Source organism: Cyclopterus lumpus, chromosome 20 (genome assembly GCF_009769545.1).
Source record: "Cyclopterus lumpus isolate fCycLum1 chromosome 20, fCycLum1.pri, whole genome shotgun sequence".
NCBI lineage: Eukaryota > Metazoa > Chordata > Actinopteri > Perciformes > Cyclopteridae > Cyclopterus > Cyclopterus lumpus.
In genome coordinates, this window is record NC_046985.1 from 6,338,438 (window position 1) to 6,359,394 (window position 20,957).

Below are 20,957 nucleotides of genomic sequence, written 5' to 3' on the forward strand. Positions count from 1 at the left end.
TGCTGAACGCTGCCGGGTCACGTGCTTCGTGACAGCAGCAGCAGCAGCATCGAGAGACTCAGACCGGTGGAGGAACCGACGGAAGGTGTGACTGCAGCCTGTGGGCGAGCCTCTTCTCCGGCAGGTAGGAGGCTCTACTCATCCATTCTCCTCCTGTAACGCTCCGAGAGAAACAACACGACACGGAAAGAGTATTAACGCGAGTTCATGTCGCGTGGAACCGTCTTTAGGAGACTTTTAGCGGCGCGCGTGAGAAGATACTCGAGGTACCGCGTGTGAAGTGTTAACGGTTATTAACGCGGACGAGCAGCCACTTTGCGCCTTCTCGCGAGGATAAAGCGGACATCGACTTGCGCGCGACACCTGGTTGCTGTTCACACACTTATAGTCGTTCTCATAACTTGTTTGTCAGATTAAACCCTCGAGTTGTGTCCCTAAACGCCCCAAAGGTGTTATAACTTCGTTATGCATGAATAATTAAAATGCACAGGTGCTTTTGGACAGATTGGACTACATTTTTTTGTCAATATCGTCACTATTAGCCTATGAGGTATGTGTACTTCTTTACAATGGTATAGTCCTCACTCCGGCTGATAGTGTGCAGGTGTTATCATTTGATTGTGTTAGCTGTCTCTCAAATGGAGATAAGGAGTGTTTCTCAATTGTGACAGCAGAGTTCGTGTTTAGTGAGAATGAGGCTGTTCGAGCTGCTGTTTGCTGTGAGACATACAGCCAGTGACTGTGGAAGTATCACAATAATGGAAAATAAATGGCATTTGTGCTGAAATGATCACATGACGGACAACTCAAGTGAAAATAACTGTAAGATGCAGCCATATATTCCTTCTCTGCATTCAGCTGAGTCCAAAACACTGTGATGTTTGGTTACAGGACTAGATGGTTGAAATATTAAAAAGAAAACCTGCAGTGACAGAATCACGTTGTACTCCCGGACGTATCAGGACAAACGTGCCGAGACAGGGAAAGATAGATTTGTCCTAATCTTGTAAACAGGATTAACACCTCTTATGGCCACTCGGTGTGTCGTGGGTGAGATCTGGTCGTGCTGGATTTGCGTCATCGAGTCCAGGGGAGGGGGGCATTTTGTAATGTGGCACGAAAAATAAAGCTTCTGGAGTTGGGTCTAAATGTACCCATGAAGGTGCTATTGGCTTAATGCAGCTTTAAACTATATATTCAGTCATTGAAATTCACTTCCTGTGAATGCACAGCCACACAAAAGGAAGTACACCACCACCCTCTGCTTCTAAAAGTGTCTTTCTTTCTTTGTGTTTTGACCTTGAAAACGAGAAAAGGGTCCTTTTCCTCACTTCTTTCGACCAGTCTTCATCATTAGACTTGGCTTTGTCCAAAATGTTCACCGGTTCCAGCGTCTCAGTTTTCTTCTGCGAGAGTCATTTTATACTGAATAGTGCTTTCGTGCTTTTCGATCAACTAATCAAAAATGTCATCACATTTTAAGACGGCCTGATTCTGCAGACTATCATCATACCACAACACATTTGTTCAGGCCTGAAGTGCTGCAGCAGAAGGGCCCGCATGAGGAGCCGTGGGAGTGGAGCCTCTCACTAACTGTGGTGTGTTGTCAGCTCACCAGAGAGTTCAGGCTGTGCAGCGCTGCTGTCGCGGCTGATGACGCGGCTGATGACTCCCATCTAGACTCTTCTGCGTTGTCCGCTCAATGAGCGCTGCAATGAGCGCTGCAATGAGCGCTGCAATGAGCGCTGCAATGAGCGCTCATTGAGTCCGCTCAATGTCCGCTCAATGAGTGCTGCAATGAGCGCTGCAATGAGGGGAAGCCACGGCAGGAACACAGAGTACAGTGTGACACTAACATCAACCGGTGGCTTCCTCCTCTGGATGCTTAATACTTTCAGTGATATCAGTTGTGACTTAATCAACATTCATTAGGGAAATGTTGGTCTACTTTTTCGTCAAGACTGAAACAACTATTGAGAGTATTGCTTTCATGTTCAGGCATTTAAAGTCTCCAGAGGATGAAACCTAATGACTGTGACCCTGACCTTTCCTCTTTCTAGCAAAATGGTTTTGAGTGATAATCTTATGCTTTTAGGTTTGTTTCATAACATCTGCCTCTTGGGACTACAGATGAAAAATAGCCTCTTGGCTAACTCTGGCACATTTACAGAAAAGTTTATATTAATGTGCACTGTCCCTTATCAAATAAACAAATTTAAAAAAAGAGTGAAATGACTTGACAACTATTGGATGGATTTCCTCTGGTTTGGGTCCACACATTCATATATATATATATATATATATATATATATATATATATATATATATATATACACAGATATATAATGTATATACATATATACATACATATACAGTATGGTATAGCTGTTTTATTTCAGTTACTCTATAGTATATTTCCATCTTCCTTGAAGTGCACTAGTTTATTTGGCTGCCAGTCTGAGAGACTAAATTCAAAGTCCATCCAGATGGAATGCAGCTCTAATTTAGTCAGTGGAAACCATTTTCCTAAATACTGAAACACACAGCTGCAGTCTAGTTGTTCAGCTCACACACACACGCACACACACACACACACACACACACACACACACACACACACACACACACACACACACACACACACACAAACCCAAAGTCCTTGTCCAGATAATCTCCAAGCTGCGAACATGCATCCATAAAAGGGTGTTATGTCCTCGACAGTAATCACAGGTGCTGAGCACACAATAACACTCACATGACAGACGTTGACCTACGGGGATGGTAGTGACATGTGACTTTAAAAGGACAGAGAGTGGCTGCTTATATTGACCCAGATTGGGATTTTTAGTGAAAGAAACACACACACTGAGTTGCTGCCATCGAGGAACTGATTAAGTCTCCACCAGCTCAGGACTCTTTTGAGGAAAATGGGACAGATCCGCTGTGTTTAGGGACCGGCTTGCAGTCCCTCTGCAGACAATTCTGAACACCAGGAGCCCCACGACGCAAAAATAAAGTAGTGTCTGTGGTGTCATCCTGCTAGTAGTTTAGCAGTGTTAAAGGTGTTTACATGAAGGTAATACATGCAGAGTAATTAGTAATCAATGGAGGGTCTTTTCACTGACAGGTGGGCACCATGAACTACGTGGGGCAGCTGGCGGGCCAGGTGCTGGTGACGGTGAAGGAGCTGTACAAGGGGCTCAACCAGGCCACCCTGTCGGGCTGCATCGATGTGGTCGTGGTCCGACAGCCTGACGGGACCTTCCAGTGCTCCCCGTTCCACGTCCGCTTTGGAAAACTGGGAGTGCTGCGCTCCAGGGAGAAAGTAGTGAGTGCCCAAATATTGATATCGCTGAATGTGCGCTTTTGTTTTGAGGCAAACGTTTTCTGTACAAATGCGTCATTCTGTTGATTAAGGAAGATTAACTGGCGGTGAGAAATAATCACTGGTGGAATGTAACTATGGACATTTTCTAAGTACAATATTGAAGATTTGAATCAAATGCTTCTTTATACATCTACTAAATATTGTACTTTTTACTCCATTACTGCCTACGAGTTGTTTTTAATAATATTTTAATGTTCAGATTATTAAATACAAAATATAAACATATTACTATTATTATTATCTATTACATTATGATGTTTTATAATGGATTAAGCTACCCGGTAGTCCTTTAACTCCACCTTTATCTGCTGCAGCATCGTGATGCTTCCAATAACGCATCAATAATAATAATTTAATAATATATATATTATTTGAAATGTGCCATTCTGTACTTCTTTTGGTACTTTAAGTATAGTTTTATGCTGACACTTGCATTTATAAATGTGCATAGCTGCACATGCCGTCAAATATGAGCATAGCTGCACAACACGTTGTATAATTTTCTCGAGGCCTTCTGCTCCTCAGGTCTGTTTAATACATGGAGAGAAACTTGTGGCATGTACTGTAAGTAGAAAGCCATCGTACAAGCTGTTCCCTGATTAGCTTTTATTTCTTTCTCAGGCTTAACTCAAATTCTTCAAGTAATTCTGTGGCACAGTTTTTTATATCCATAAGCTGTGTTGTGCATTGAAGTCTGCTGAGGCCATCTGAGGAGATTACATAACAAAGTTCAGAGTATTTCTCACATAATTGTATTGTTGGACTCTTCAGATTGACATAGAGATCAATGGGGAACCCGTAGAGCTGCACATGAAGCTCGGAGACAATGGAGAGGCCTTTTTCGTCCAGGAGACAGAGCAGCACAACGTAAGTTTTGAATAGCTTATAAAGAAAATGTAATTACAACATAGAACACTTAAGAACAGCCGTGCAGCAGCGAGGGTGTCGTCTCACAGTCATGTTTCTGGGTTGTTGTTCCAGGAGATTGTTCCAGCCCACCTGATGACTTCACCCATCCCCACAGAGGAGGCTCTGTTCAGGAGCAGAGAGCCCAGATGTGGCGGCTCTGCGTCGGAGAGCAGTCAGCCTCCGAGTCCAGAAGACCCGTCCTCTGGAAACCTCCAAACCTGCTGCTCCAACACGGCCGGCAAGAAGAAGAGGAGACGCAGAAAAAAGCACAAGGCCGAGCCACGCAAGGAGGAGCAAACCACACCTGCAGGCGGGGAGCCGGAGATGTGCGAGCTCAGTTCAGACGAGGAGCACAATGGGCACAATGGACGGTAATCAGACAGTTTAAAAGCTGGATTTCTTTATATGTTAGTCGCCATAAATCTGTTGGTTCATTTCACTGCTTCCTGTCGCCAGGGCTTCTGCACTCCCCATGATGAAGGACCATAAGGACCACAGGCAACATTCCCCCCTGACAACCCTCGAATGGGACAGCTACCCGTTCTCTGATGGAGACTGGTCCCCTTGCACAGTGTACGCCACCCCCGCTCTCAATATTTACACTGTTCATACAAGCATAGAGAAACCATGAGACGATCCACTTCATCAAAACAGGAATGGATGAGTAAAACAAATCACTCCCACGTGGTCGTAACAGCTGACTCAGTGGAAATGTGGTGTTTGCTTACAGCAGGGAGATGTCAGAGTCCATGTCGCCCAAGAGCGACTCTGAGCTGATGGTGAAGCCTGCAGAGAGCATGCTCAGGGCCGAGTCCCACATGCAGTGGACCTGGGGGGAGTTTCCAGAGTCCACCAGGGTACGATGCAGATCTAGACTTGTAGGATCTAAACTTTGAGACAAGGGAGATTTTTTCATAACGTCATTTATACATATTTAGAGACCGAGTGAGGATTATTTTTGCGTGCGTGCTGAATCTTTCTTTCTTGCATCCAGGTCAACAAAAAGGATAAATCGGAGCCAAAGATGTTGACCATCGCTCCCTCTGAGAACACACATTTCAGGGTTATCTTGAGCACAGAAGCCATGGAGGAGAGGGAAGGAGAGAGAACCACAGATCTCCTTTGCAGTATTATAAAGCCAGAGCCGCGGATCCTTCATGATCGGTGCATCTGCACCCCGCAGCCCCCCGAAGCTCTGTCGACCGACACAGACATTACCAAGCACGAGCCAGACCTTTCAGATTTAAGGTCCATCGGTTTGACCTCCGAGCCATGTCCCGCTAACGCTGACCTCGGCCCAAATACCCCACCCACGACAAGGTGGAAGTCTTCTCCGCCCAGCAGGAGGGACAGCGGAGACTCAGCAGCCGCTGGTCCCGACGCCTCCTCGAAACCCAGCGACTCCCCCGTCAAGAACAGAGGTATCACGAAGTCCTGTACGACTACAGCAGCTTTCCTTTTGCAGTTTGTCAATGAAAAAGATGTTTCATGATAATGTGAAGATTGACTGAAGGCTAGGAAGCTTCCCAGTATTTTCTGATGTTTGTACATAAGTGGTTGGAGTGGTTTCTCCAAAATAATCTTCTTAAAGAATGTAAATTATAAGAGATAGAGAGGAGGGCTTAATCTTTATATTAAAAAGCAAAAACAATGGTACAAAAAAAGAATGCAGCTAGTCCCACTTTTGTTCAGAACAATAAACTGTTTCTACATTTACTGAATAAGCACAATTCATTTTTACAAGGGAATAATACCGATGGTATCAACGTCTGTTATCAAAGGATGATCACACTCTCTTCAATGCAGTGAGGCATGCAGCTAAATAATTAAACACTGGTATCGGATCGGTACTCCGTATCGGCTTAAACCCAAAACCCAGGTATCGGTATCGAGACGCAACAAGTCTGATTGGTGCATCCCTAGAATGAGAAAGTCAGAACAACAAACAAAGACATTTACACCAACCTCCCTTCAACAAAAAAAGAAAATTAGATCTGCCCTCATCTCCTTATGTCTCATGAATGTTTATTATAATCGTCAGTTATTTACTCGTTCCTAAATGTGGGAAAGTCTCGAGTGAAACTCGACACACAGTTCAGATGTAAGTGACTGTTAACAGGAAGGATGTGGTTTCTGTTTGGGCCCCCGAGTTTATATTCTGGGGCTGCTCAGCATTCACATGCACACGTTCAAAGAAAAGGAAGTCAATGATTTCTAAAAAGTCGTCTCTTGTCTTGCTTTCATGGAAAGGCGTGAGAAAGAGGAGCCAACATCAGGGGCCTGAAGATATTTACCTGGATGACCTGAATGCACTCGAACCCGAAGTTGTTGCCCGGTACTTCCCAAAAAGGTACGAACCTGGGAAACCTTCGAGAGAGAGAAGTCCTGTTACCTCTTTCAGGGGTGTTTGGGTGGATGTGACAAGACGTTTCATACTTGAAGTACTTCTGCTTTGTAGCCACAATCGCGTCAAAAATAACAGCAGAAGTAGTGAAAATACAGTCTGCAACTGTTTCTAATAACCAACGGTGTGTGTGTGTGTTTTCAGTGATTCGGACCAGGTTCCTAAACACTGGGTCGAGGTGGGGAGGGGCTCTGGATCCCAGTCTCCCCAGTCTGTCTCAGACAGCGGCACCGAGTGTCTGTCTGACTCAGCCGGTGACCTCCCTGACGTCAGGCTGTCCCTGTGTGGAGGCGTTGGGGAGAACTCGGAGATCCCTAAAGGTACCCAGTTGTCTTTATTAGCGTCAACTATTTATTGCATCAACACTAATAAAACGCGCTTTCTCTTAAAAATGTCCTAAAACGCCGGTCGGCACAATAGTTTTTAGTCAACCTAAAAACAGATGGATGGAAAGCAGCAGCTGATTGTACTGAACCTGCATAGAAACATTTCTATCTTGATTTATCTTTTTTTATTTAATTTTTCTAAACTTTTTAAAGTGTTTCAGCACAGGAGGACGCACCAACTTGCATTTCACTCATCACATGACTTGTGTATGTGACAAATGCACCTTTTGAATCCTTCTTAATCTTTTAAGGATTACAATAATATTATTCATTACATATTTCTGACTGTCCTGCATCTTAACTCCTGCGTCGTAAATATTAGGGGCATCATTTTTAAACCGGGCTTTTACGTACCATTTATTTCAGAGAAATTCATGGAGCACATCATCACCTACAATGAATTTGCAGAGAATCCAGCAATAATCGACAATCCCAATTTGGTGGTTAGAATTGCAAACAGGTGAGTTTTGCAGTCACTAAACCCTACTCACAGTCTGACAGGTGATCAGTAATGAATTAAATCTTTTTTTCCCCAGATATTACAACTGGACTCTGGCAGCACCGTTGATACTTAGCATGCAGGCTTTCCAGAAGAACCTGCCGAAGGTATCCTCTTGGTCCAATGTGTTTATAGTGTACATAATGCATGCATTTATAACAATAGTGTACATAATGGATGCATTTATAATTATATCTGAATGTCAGGCTACAGAGGAGTCCTGGGTGAAAGAGAAAATGCCCAAAAGGTCTGGACGCTGGTGGTTCTGGAGGAAGAGCAGTGTAAAGCAGGTACTGCATGTGTGACTGAGCCTAAAGTCTTTAGGATAAAGTCTCACCTCCACCTGTGCGTCTCCAGCAGGCGACGACCTCCGGTTCTGAAAAGTTAAGCTAACGCCTTAAAGTTGAAATCTCTCTAATCAGGGAGAAAAAATATTCAGATTGTATTGAAGTCTGTGAGAAAATGACCCAACTTCTCACTTGATTTAGTACCTCAGTAAACACTGTAAACATGAGTTCATGAGTTCAAATGTGTGAGTAACCATAACATCACTGCTGGCATTATCATGTAAAGAATGAATAATAACGCCTCTGTCTTTCTTCAGTTATCGTCAGAGACCAAGTTAGAGACACAGGAGTCTCTGCCCCTTCACGAGGCCCCAGAAACACTGTGAGTCAGCAGCAACGCCACAGACACACACCAACACAAGTAGTGTTGTGTAAACGAGCCCCACAGAGGCTGAATTAATGACTGAATACTTTAAATATTGTTTGAACCAGCCAGCTGGGAGATTGTAGTTTGTGTGAAAGATTGTTAAGGATGGATCACGTTTTTGTGGAAAATAAGAAGTCAACAGTAACATTTTTCATATTTACTATAGAGTTACAGAGAGGAAGAGGTCTACTGCCCTCTAGTGACTCTAATGATTCTGCAGGGTGTTCTTGTTGACCCTGAATCACACACATCTATAAACATGTCTTTAACCATGGCATATTGTTCAGCTCTAGTCTCACTTGTGTTTTCTGTCCTGCAGGCAGAAAGCAGCAGAGTGGTCCAGTGACGACGAGACTAAAGAGCTGAGCTCTGTGGCACCTGCTCCCACACCTACTGAGCATGTGCAGCCAGGAGGCCCGGCACCGGCAACGGCTCCGGCACTTCACTCCTACAAGAAGTCCCTCCGCCTGTCGTCTGACCAGATAGTAAGACGAGTGAACACTGATACTCGTAGTGTGGCTACAGTCTGCTGTTTTTCTGACCGTGTGTACAGATTGAAAAAGACGATATCCATTTGAATTTGACATAATCATCGAAAAAACATCGCTGTTTAATAAGAGGCACTCACTTAAACTCACTCGTCTTCTGTCTCTTGCAGGCCAGCCTGAAGCTGAGGGAGGGGCCGAATGACGTCACCTTCAGTATCACCACTCAGTACCAGGGGACGTGCCGCTGCGAGGGCACCGTCTACCTGTGGAACTGGGACGACGAGGTCATAATCTCTGACATCGACGGCACCATCACCAAGTACGCCAGAGTCTGAATGTTCATTCTCAGGCAGCAATAACATCACAACGTCCCGCTCTCAGGCTGCTCACTGAGACTTTAAATCCTCCATCACGCTCACAACTTGTGTATTTTTTGTTTTTGTTTTACTTTTTTAGTATATTTAGTGTTTATTCCCCTGAATCGTTCTCTTCCCACAGATCAGACGTGTTCGGTCAGATTCTCCCTCAGCTCGGGAAAGACTGGACTCATCAAGGCATCGCGAAGCTTTACCACTCTGTGCACGAGTAAGATACAGAATGATTACTGTTGTCAGCATTAACACATGTCATACCGCTTCACGTGACTAGACAACATGTCACGTATTTTTACCACATTTTGAAAATAACAGCTTAGTTGTCAATGTCATACATTTTCCTGCATTTTGTAATACATGTACATATTGCAGTGGTTATTTCAAAAGGCACATTGTTTTCCATTAAAATATAATAATACATGCATTCTGTAATAACCAACAAAAATGAATGTCTTCATTCATAAAAGTCATTATAACAATATAAGGTTTTTTTTATGCATTAAGGCATGAATCCTACTGACTATGAATAGATTTTAAAAGATTAGTAGATTATCTTTGATCGGCCAAGATGAAGACATCTGTTTTGGTTTGTTATTACATAATGCATACATTATAACATTTTTGATTAAACAATTTTAACTTCCACCATCCAGTTTGTAATCCTTTATTACAAAGTGCGGGTGTTATTACATAATGTTTTGTTATTACATGCATAAAAGACGTCCGGCTCCGGTTAAGTAAAAGATTGAGCCCATCAATAAATATATGTGACCGCGACAGGAACGGCTACAAGTTCCTGTACTGTTCGGCCCGAGCAATCGGCATGGCTGACATGACCCGAGGATATCTGCACTGGGTGAACGACAGAGGGACTCTGCTGCCTCGAGGACCCCTCATGCTCTCTCCCAGCAGCCTCTTTTCTGCCTTCCACAGGTAGCACCTGTATACCTACAAGTATTTATTCCGACGCCTGTGTTTGCACCGATTGGCCACCTTACTAACCTGTTTTTAACAGTGATTTTTTTTTGGATACTCATTGACGTAACGGTTTTAAAATGTTTAAAGTTGTAGACGTTAATTTAAACGTAAGCAACTCCTGCGTCATGTCAAAGGTTAAAAGTCTGTAATCCTTTTCTTTCTTTCTCTTGTTAGAGAGGTCATAGAAAAAAAGCCTGAGAAGTTCAAGATCGAATGCCTCACGGACATCAAGAACCTGTTCTTCCCAAACTCGCACCCCTTCTACGCCGCCTTCGGGAACAGAGAGAGTGTACGTGAAAAACATTCTTGTCGGTTTAGACGTAACTCCTTCCTCTTCATCAAAACAACAGTTAGATGCAATTACTCTGACAATGACCCTTATTGTGTGTGTGTGTGTGTCCCCCCTCCCTATGTGTTTAAGGACGTGTTTGCCTACAAGCAAGTGGGCGTGCCCGTGTGCCGGATATTCACGGTGAACCCCAGAGGGGAGTTGATCCTCGAGCAAGCCAAAGGCAACAAGACATCGTGAGTGTTGAAGCGTCGCGGGAGTCGTGGTTTGTGTCGGTCAGCTGTTTCTCTCACACACACGTCGCTGCTCCTGCCCCCACAGATACAGCCGTCTGAGCGAGCTGGTGGAGCACGTCTTCCCTCTGCGAGGCTCACAACACAACGCCACCTTCAGCTGCCCCGAGTTCAGCTCCTTCTGTTACTGGAGACAGCCGATCGCTGAGGTGCGTTTGGAGTCGCTGCTTTGACTGCTGCTGATGAACAGTTAATGACTTGATGAACAGTTAATGACTTGATGAACAGTTAATGACTTGAACGTAACTCAGAGCAGTACTGACTGGATGCACTGGCTTATAACGTCCATACGGTTTTGTAATTTTCAAATTTTGTGTAGCTTTTAATCTTGGGAAAATTCCCATCATGCATTATAGTATAAACTTATGTATTCCGCATGCATGAGCTACACAGTTAAGAGGTGTATTTGAAGGCGCCGTCGGCTTTTTGGCACAAACGAAAGCCAAAGTATGACGATGGCCCTTAACATTTGAGTGTTTTTGTTACAGTGCTTTTGAAAATACATTCCCTAAGCACACTATTAGGCACTGGAGGTGTTAAAAGTGGCCACTGGCTCAATATGAAACAGAAATACTGACTGAAACTATACTGAGCGGACATAAAAAAATACAATGCGATATGTATTGCAGCAATGTTTTCATCCATTTAAGGCCTTATTCACTCAAAGCTTAATTATGTTGCACGATTATCCTATAAAGAAGAAAATGTGAAATTATTTGGCTCATAGATAATAATTGCTTAACTGCAGTTTAAAGAAAAAAGCACTTTGTGTACTGTAAATACTGCTGCTATTAAGTATTAAGTATTTTTCCAAAATCAGGATTTAGCTAGACTGACGGTAAATATTTGGTATTAATTAATCTTTGCAAGACTTGTTTTGATTTTGCCAGTGAAAACTACCGTATATTAATGTTATACGTCTTTTTGTTTTTATCCTTTTCATGCTCAATAACAGCTGTAAGTACAATGTAATGCCTTCTTTCTATGAAAGTGATGATTTGTTAGACAGTGAGAGGTGAGCTCAGGAAACTTGAATTATTAAGTCATTTAGATTTGAAAGTATGAACTCTGTACACATTATATTTACTATATGTATTGTATTAATACTGTTTAATAAAGTTTGATGATGCTTTAATAACATCTCAAGCTGTATTTGAAAGAACGTTTAAAGAGTGTCTTGCACATCGACTATTTTAGATCCAATAAGATATTTGCAATAATGAAAACTGGTATGAAGTGTAGGATAAGAAAACAACAAATTTAATAAGCATTCATTAACATCAGCAATTACCAGGTGGTGTTTTTAATTATTGGAGGAAGAAACGGATGGACAGCGGACGACAATTAAATGTACAAGTATGCATTTGGAAAATCTTGGTCACAAACGAAAATATATATATATATATATGTATATATATAAAATAATTGCAATGTAAGCACACTATATATTAGTACTAATGAAATAATCTAATTTAGAGAATCTAATTTCCCTCCTGATAATGAGATATCGCCATCTGTCCTCTTGCATGAGTTGTCTTTAAAAAGAGCCCGGCTACCGGCTACCGGCTACCGGCTACCGGCTACCGGCTACCGGCTACCGGCTACCGGCTACCGATTGGCCGGGCTGGCGTAAAGAAGCACGGCGCTGAAAGACGACAGGATCTCAGAGGAGGCCGAGGTGGCGAGCTTCCCAGCGGTCATGACCAGTCCTGCTCGATCTCCTCTCCTCAGCGACAGGACCAGGCTCAGAGAGGCCGAGCTGCTGCAGTTACACCCATCATGTGACGGGTAGCCCCTCGAGTCCAACCTCTGGACGCTGCGATTGGACACAGACAGGACCGCCGCCACGCTCTCGCCACGCTGGGCCGCGAGCACGGCGGTCACCAGGTAGCGGCCGTCCGTCGGAGCCGTGAAGATACCTGAGAACGGCACAGACGATGGATTTTTATGTCTTCACAACTGTTTAATTTATAGATTCCCGTGCAATTTAAATCCTACTGATCATTTTTCCTGCAGCGCCACCATGAGGTTAACGTCTTCACACCAAGTATTTTGGTGTGGTATGGACACATTCACATCCTCAAGATTTAAGTATGAAATATAAATATAAATATAAATTTCCATGCGCGTGAACAGTAAAAAAAGAAATCCCAGTCCCACCACCCTCACGTCTACTTTGGGGTCACCTGTGTGAGGGTCATAATGTCCTCCATCATTGACCAACATCTTGTTGAATCGAATGGTTCCCATCTCTCCCTGGAACGGAGGAAGCGTCAGACCGGCTGAGAACGACACCCTCTCACCTGAACACAAGACGGGAAACATGAGCTCGCAAAACATTGTGTGGAGAGGGGGGGGGGGGGGGGGGGGGGGGGGGGAATCCTGCGTGGCGATTAGATCCTCACCTGACGCCGTCTGTGATGATTGTCTGCTGGCCGTGTTCACACCTGCTGATCCAAAGAAAACATACTTTCATCCGCTCTGGAGAGGCTCAATGGGGATGCAGCATAAAAAAAGTTAAAGGAGAATTTACCTGAGATGACCAGCGTGCCGGGTTTTAGCGAATCTGTGGATTTGTCTGCGGAGGCTGTGAAATAAAAACAAGAAAAACGTGAAATAATAACCCTTAATAACCTCTAGAGGAGCGTGCAACGCGTGGCCGTGGGTCTCACCTGGAGCGCCAGCAAAACCCTGATCAGGCATCGTGCTGCCGTCTGTCCCTTTGGGCAGCTTGGACGAGGTCATCTTGCCGGGGGGTCCCGCCTCTCCGGTCTCCATCACAGGTGGCTGTGGGAGGGAGTCCTCCGGGGGAGCAGTCGTCCCCGAGAGGCTCTTACTTGAACCCTGCAGAGGTCCCGCGTCCTCCACAGCAACATGAACACCTGAAAAAGACGGATATGAAGTGAGTGATGGAGGGCTGCAGATCAGAGAGAGACAGATGCAGGGCCAGATGTTTGGTGGGCAGAAGAGACAAATGGACATTCATTTTTATTATAATAGTTGACCTTTGGGCCAACTGGTTTTAACCAATGTCCCGATTAACTGTGTTTCAGTGACGCATTGTGACCATAACTCACAATAAAACTCTGCTGCACCCTTTGGTTGAACATTTATAACTCGTTTAGATCACACTGATCCCTCACTGACACAGAAACTACTAATTATAGGGTTCATAACAGCAGTATTTATTATTTAGTTCTGGTACTTTCTCTCCTCCTTTGACATAAAGCAGGTCCACAGTGTCCAACTTCTTGATTATGAAGTTGCTTGTTTGCACCAACAAATATTGACAAACCTCACAAGAACGACATCTAAAATCATGCTCCATGTTGTTTTTTCCACTTTTCATCTTGTTGACGTTTGTGGCTGAACAGTGAGTGATTATCCGAGCCCGTCATTATGGTCATAAACAGAGAAAATGACAGGCCACGCCCACTTCTCCCATCATACGGCGATCAGGTCTGAACCACACGCACCGCTGCATTCCTGAGAAGCGCAGCTGAGACGGACCCTGGCTTTCATCAACAGATCAGCCCTCCTGGCTGGGGGGGGGGGGGCACCGGGAGACAGCGGGCCCCGAAGGCTCATAAAAGGCATACCAGCAGCATACCGAGACACACATGTTCAATCCCCGGACAGCTCGTCCCCTCACCCCTGAGGAGAAGGATTCATTTAGTAAGGAAGCCCGTTAAACACAACATGTGGAAAAAAGGGGTCCGGTGTGCAACCATAAAACCTCACATGGGGTACGTCTGCATACACACACGGTGTCGCTCCTCATATAAAAGAGAGCGGGTTTTAGACTTAACGGGGATAAAAGAGGCAAACACAGGATGTGTGTGTGTGTGCGTGTGTGTGTGTGTGTGTGTACGCCGCGTGGGAAACATGCAGCCGGGTCGGTTTTGCATCCTTCCAGCAAAGCAGCATGGGAAACCCTCGGTTTGTAGTTAGTCACAGAGACCCCCAACAGCCCCGTGTGCCACTTTCTACATTTTACACTATACATCATACCGTAGCATCCACTCCGTCAGGATAACAGGCTGTAAAAGGATCAGCCAGCAAACACTCGAGGCTTTATTGTTCTTCAGGGAATCCCGTCAGGCAACATCTTGTTTTCGGTTCACGGGGTTATCAAGTGGGACTGCTGACCAGAATGCGTCACCCTTAAAGTGAGCTTATCTCCTTGAGGTCATTGACCTCACCAATCTTACCCACTGAGCGTTGTCAGAAGCAGGGAAGCACGCTTTCTTATCTCATAACGGATTCGCTAGGACGATTTAAGTGGGTCGAGGCCACCGTGTCAAACACAACGAGACGGCCGGGCTTTAAGGCCAGAGAAAGGATTAGAAGACATTTACATGTGCACACTAACAATATGAGGACGTGCACTTACTGGCTCCATGTATGCAAACACTGGTCCTACCCTTTTGAGATCAATTACTCATACAATACATGATAATAACAATAAGGACACATAAGAGGAGTTTGCACCGTAAAAATAAATAAATTGGGGGGAAAAAAAACTATATATATATATATATATATATATTTTAAGAGAAAGTCTTTTAAAAAAAAAATATATATATATATATATATATATATATATATATATATATATATATAGTTTTTTTTTATTACTCTTCGGTTCAGGTCAACTCTAAATGGACCATCTACCTGCAGAATATCTAGACCAAATTCTATTTATTAACAACGTGTTAATATCTATAACTAAAGACTAAAGTTGCTCTTGTTATTGGACTATAGCCGATCTATCTATATCTAGCATCATTAAACGGTTGATTGATCATTATTGATAATTCACTTTTAAACCTTTCATAAAACAGTGCCTTGCTAGAAAATAGTGCCAAGAATTGACTCTTCATGCAGATTCAATAATCAATAGTTCAGTTGTTCTCAACTTGGAGCAGCTGGAGGCCCGATGTTGAATGAAGAATGGGGCAAAACCTCCGTGGCTTATGTATTTCTGTCAAGTAGTCAACAAGCCGTAATAAATCAAAACGAGAACGTCATGATTAGCGCTGAAAGCGACAAAATCATTTCAAGAAAGCCACATGGCCACCTGCCTCCTGCTGACCCCTTCATTTAAAAGAGGTCAACTACCGGTATGACATCATGGTGAACGTATTGACAAATGGCCCTCGGGACCCTGGTGCAACTTTTAAGAGTTCACACTGTTTATTTCCACAGAACAGGAACTCAGCCGTGCAAATTAAAAAAAAAAAGAACAAAAAAAAAAAAAAAAAGAGAGAAAGCAAAGTGAGAAAACCGCAAATGGACTCGAGGAGTTGGGAGTGAAATGAAGACGAGTCCTAAATGTCGGTCCAGTCGCGTCTCACCCAAACACACTGAAGCTCTCAGATAGAAAGACGGCTTCCTGTGATAAGCTGGGTGGAGGTCTCTCTGTAATGGACTCGTCCAAGCAGTATTTTCCACTCTCCTCAGATATGCAAAGGGAGGGGGGAGGGGGGCCGGGTAAGATGAGGACGCTGGCAGAGTAAAGACGAACAAGGAGCCAGAGCCTCAACGTCAAAAAGGCTCCCGGTAACATCACGGAGTGGAACATCATGATTAGCTGAGCAAAACTTTCCGATGAGCGAATGATGAATTAAAACGGCGTATTATGACAACAACCGCAGGGTGGAGCGGCGACACGTCCCCAGCCGAGCAGAGGAGATGAAATCAGACACAAAGGACCAGAACCAGAACCAGAACCCCGGACCCCCCATGAGGTTCTGGACTGGACGGCAGGCTGCATCACCTGCCACATAAACCAGCATAAGACCAGCTGGTCCCAGAGGAAGAGAGTCGGCTCGTAAACATTGAGGGCGTGCTTCTGTTGCACAAATGCGAGAGTGAGAGATGTCCAACTCGGTCTCATGGGCCCCGTTAAGAAGAAGACCCATACGAAAAATATGCAACACATGAAAATCGGTTCTCTCAAATATGCCGACAGCAGCAATTCTTCCTATAAAATCCAGCATTAATGATAAACAAACAGCTAAACATCAACATGATATTAAACACGGTGGAGAAGATCACACCCACAACAACTGGAAACACAGTTTATGGACATGAATGCACAAAAAAAGCTACGCATGAAATATTTCATAATGCCAAAAGCATTACTCAACACAAGCGTGGATTATTAAATAAAGCATGTGTCTTCAATCAACCCGGCCTCCTTTAACTGAGAACATGGTTACATGTAAATCCAACTTCCTCTCACTCACACACTGAAACACACTCCAACATCTCGGCTCTCCAATAAATCAACTAAACACACCGGCTTCGGTCCAAGCCGTGATCTCCAAAGGTTGGGAGGGGTGATTACAGCTATTGGATTGATCAAGCTTTTACTATTTAAACATATGTGGATAATAAATCAGATATAGCCCGATGTAAACTTTGAAAATGTGTTTAAAGCGAGACTATGTAACTACTGCCGAATGTCACGAGTGACGTCCGAGTGAAGGCGATAAAACGGGTCAGTTTATTGCAGCTTACCGGTCTTCCCAGGACTGCGGGTTGTTTGGTCCTGGAGGTTCACACAAGTTCCCCTCAGTCCTCCAATATCACGGGCATGAGCTCTAACCGTAGCATTCAGCTGGTTGACACAAGTCCACAACCCAGTGACGTGTGTATTCAGACCCTCTTTGATCCTCTGGAGGCTCCCGGAGATTGGGTCCAAGCGGCCGCATAAACCCTCCACGCTCACAATGCGGCGGTCCATGTGCGCTATCCCCCTCTCGACATCTTCAGTTTGCTCCCTGCAGCCGTCGGCCTTGGCTTTCACCTCCCTGCCCAGCTCGTCCAGACGGTTTCTCAGCTCCTGTTGCTGAGTCCTGTGGAGCTCCAGGAGGTCCTTGGCCTCCTGGGAAGACCCCGTTTTAACTTGTCCCCATGTGGAGTTGAGAATCAGAGACGCCCGAGACTGCTGGTGGACTACATCCGATAGAGAGTCCTCCAACTTGCCCGCGCGGCCTTTCAGGTAGCTCAACTCCCCATGAAGGTTCTCAATGCTAGTGCTGAAGTTGAGTTGTTGCCTCTCCACGGCTCCAAGGCCATTTATTTGGGCTTTTAGACTTGTCTCCATGGCATCGATAGCGGTTCTGCAGCTCTGGAAGTCTTGTTGGTTGATGTTTTCCACAGCAGTCAGAAGACTGCCAGATGGGGAGCTGGTGCTTGTATCTAACAACAGGGTGGTGAGTCTGTCTTCCATGGACACCAGCTGGTCCTCCAGAGTCTCCCTCAGGCCTCGGATGGCCTCTGCTTGTTCCTTCTTCAGCTTCTCCTCCACGGAGAGACACTGGGCCATCTTCTCAGATGAGTTCAGACAGATTTCTGGGTTCTCCACGAGACGGTTGTCTTGCCTTCCTGGATCAACCAGCTTGGTCTTAAGGTCCTGGATCTCGTTGCGGAGGTCAGTTTCTTTGGAGTCCATGAGCTCTGCCAGACTGAGGTAGTTGGTTTCGGTTCCCTCGCACTGCTCCTGAACCGACATGATTTTATATTCGCACGAGTTCTTCATGTCTGCCAGTTTGATGTCCATGCCCTCCATTAACTCCTCTCTCAGGGCGCGGATCTTCTCGTCCAGGTAGGCGCGCAGGTCTCCACCACCGGCCGGGGGAGCGGGACTGGGAGTGGACAGCTGGTTGTGGGCAGCTTCCATTAACAGATGGATTTGTCCGTCGTGGCGGTTGACGCGACCCCTCAGGTCATCCAGGATGTTGCCCTTGGACTCCAGGTCGTCTGCGACCTGGCTGACCTTGTTTATGACCTCGTCCATCTGTGTGGCCTCGCTCCCAAAAGAGAAGTCCTGCACCTGAACGGTGTGCGTCTCCGCGCCTCTCGCACTGGCAGGCGGTCTGTAGTTATTCAGCAGCGTGACCAGCATTTTACTGGCATCCTCTTGGAAATCCAGTCTCAGATTGGAGGACATGTCTGTCATCCTCGCCTGCATGTCCAGGACCATCTGGGAAAGCTGCTGCACCTCCAGGTGTTGTGCACTTTGAGATCCTCCATGATCCCCCGCTGGCTTGTGACCCCTCTGACCTCCAAACTGCCCCTCCCCTCCCCACGGATGGTTCCTCTGGGTTTCTGTGCGCTGATCTGGAGCTGTAGTGAGAAATAAAAGAAAGGAGGGACACAAATGCTTTTTATTGGTCCAGCAGTTACGTCATTCAGTTTGAACCATTTCTAATGTAAGTTTTCCTGAGTCATAATCATGTCTTTCACCTTGGGGGACTGGAATATGTCCAGAGGGAGCGTGAGGCAAGCGCTCCACCTGGAGCAGTTTAATGTCTTTCACCTCCCAGCAGTCGTGGCCCTGGTACCCCGGGCAGCACCTCCACTGCAGCTCCGTGACGGTCTTGTATGCGATCTTATACGTGGGCCGAAAGTGTGTCCGATATCTGGAAGCATTTAACGCACCAAGCCGTGAATACATTCAATGTAAGACTCTCTCAGCAATATAAAGCAATACAATCAGTGTCTTTTGCATTTAATTAATCAGGAAGACTCGGCAGGAAGCAGCCGAGACTTTTCACCGCTTCCACGAGGACACTTTTTGGCCCACGTGGTGCGGCCGATCTATGATTAACATATTAAGTGTGTTTGTTGCTCAACAAACACTGAAGCAAAAATAAAGTCACAGAAATGTTTTCCAAGTTTGCTGTTCATGAAGATTCAACACAGATGGCTGGATATCCTTCAAGTCAAGTTTTTAAGATTCTTCTAAGAATTAATCTCTTTGAGAATAATTAAAAAGGCAAAGCAAAGAAGTGCACAATAAGTATTTACTAGTAGTAGTACTGCACTTTAAGACACTTTTGAGGTACTTGTACTCTACGTGATTCCAATTAATGCTACATTATACTACTCCAGTACATTTTGCATGGCTTACTCCACACCATTGTTTTGACAGCTCCAGTTACTTTGCCGGTTCAGATCATAAAAACAAAAATGGAAATTAAGACAAAGAAGTATAGCAGATGAAATTAGCGCCATCTTCACCAACTGCAACGCGAGTAATCGTATCCATTAAAATCCAGTAATTCAAACTTTTGGTATTTTAAGTATATTCTGTTGCTAATAATTTTGTACTTTTCCATAAAAAGGGAGAATTTAAAATGCACGTTTTCTACTTGAAACAGTATTTTTACACTACATTCACTTCAGTAAAAGATTTAAATACTTCTTCCACCACTGATGTCATTATGAAATAATGACAAAACAATGTGTTCAAAGCTTTATTCCTGAACACTTTGTCAATGTGGGTATTAAATAAGATACATAATCTAAAAATACAATCCAGAACCATGGGGGTGGGGGGTGGGGGGGGGGTTGTCCTTCACATCTGAAGAGACCAAGAGAGACCAAGAGTTGCTTTTTAACATCACGGTCGCACTCTATTATAATAGAAGCCTCATATTGTTAAAAAAAAAAAAGAGTCCTGGACTTCTAGGAACTTACATCACTTGCTGCAGGCAGTTCGGAGTCTCCGGAGGACACGGCGCCGCGTGCGGCTGCACGAAGCTCTCCGCGCCTCCCGCGACCGCGCAGCTCACGTTCTTGTGCACGACGTAGGCGCACCAGTTTCTGCAGAGCAATGACGCCAGAGAGAAGGTGACGTTTCCTCAGAAGAGGATACATGGAGTCAATTAAACGAGTCGTCCACTCACACATTCATCACTCACTTGTTTCTCTGGCGTGTTTCGGTGCCGGAATAAGAGTTTCCCTGAAACACACCATGCTGCAAAGGTGACCCGCTGATAAGAGGAAGCGCTATTAAAACGTAAATAAGTCCGCACTTCATGGTTGTGATATTATATTTCACGGTCCGTCTGTCGGGTTGGAGAGCAGGTCCGTGTTGTGCGTCGTTCCCGTTCTGAGGGGCGCAGCGCGGACCGTCCTTGGATGTGACGTTTTGGGACCCCCTCCAACACTGACAGACAGATGCCTTTTTCCGTTTCTTAGATCACACACGCGCGCGCCTGCACACACACACACACACACACGCGCGCGCCTGCACACACACACACACACACACACACACACACACCAAATCCAACTCTCTTTCGGCATCCAAAAACACACAGTCATAGATTACATGATTTCCGGAGGCCTACACTTGGGTAATAATGGTCTTGGGTTCGGAGAGGCGCCGTCATCTCCCCGTGCGTGAAATGCGCGCGCCTGCCCATGACTCCCTGCTC

At 45.0% G+C, this 20,957-nt stretch overlaps 2 protein-coding genes across 3 annotated transcripts; one reads left to right on the forward strand and one right to left on the reverse strand.

The window, feature by feature from the left end:
- Positions 1–11,857, forward strand: LOC117749765 (phosphatidate phosphatase LPIN2-like). Its single transcript, XM_034560507.1, has 20 exons — positions 1–124; positions 3,128–3,328; positions 4,160–4,255; positions 4,370–4,668; positions 4,754–4,870; positions 5,028–5,154; positions 5,292–5,718; positions 6,548–6,647; positions 6,846–7,021; positions 7,454–7,547; positions 7,624–7,693; positions 7,793–7,876; positions 8,191–8,255; positions 8,620–8,785; positions 8,959–9,107; positions 9,287–9,373; positions 9,943–10,095; positions 10,315–10,429; positions 10,562–10,665; positions 10,751–11,857. The coding sequence occupies exons 2-20, from the start codon at positions 3,137–3,139 to the stop codon at positions 10,893–10,895; spliced, it is 2,766 nt and encodes a 921-aa protein (XP_034416398.1). The 5' UTR covers positions 1–124; positions 3,128–3,136; the 3' UTR covers positions 10,896–11,857.
- Positions 11,858–12,018: 161 nt separating this feature from the next.
- On the reverse strand, positions 12,019–20,878 carry emilin2b (elastin microfibril interfacer 2b). 2 transcript variants are annotated; one of them, XM_034560506.1, is made up of 9 exons: positions 20,439–20,878; positions 20,215–20,340; positions 18,979–19,154; positions 17,248–18,858; positions 13,395–13,604; positions 13,256–13,309; positions 13,128–13,169; positions 12,909–13,025; positions 12,019–12,641 (listed from the first exon to the last, which is right to left on the reverse strand). In XM_034560506.1, exons 1-9 carry the CDS (start codon positions 20,555–20,557, stop codon positions 12,331–12,333), a joined length of 2,766 nt encoding a protein of 921 aa, XP_034416397.1. In that variant the 5' UTR covers positions 20,558–20,878; the 3' UTR covers positions 12,019–12,330. The 2 variants fall into 2 exon arrangements, with proteins under 2 accessions (XP_034416397.1, XP_034416396.1); XM_034560505.1 differs by having other exon boundaries at positions 13,128–13,172.
- Positions 20,879–20,957: the final 79 nt, after the last annotated feature.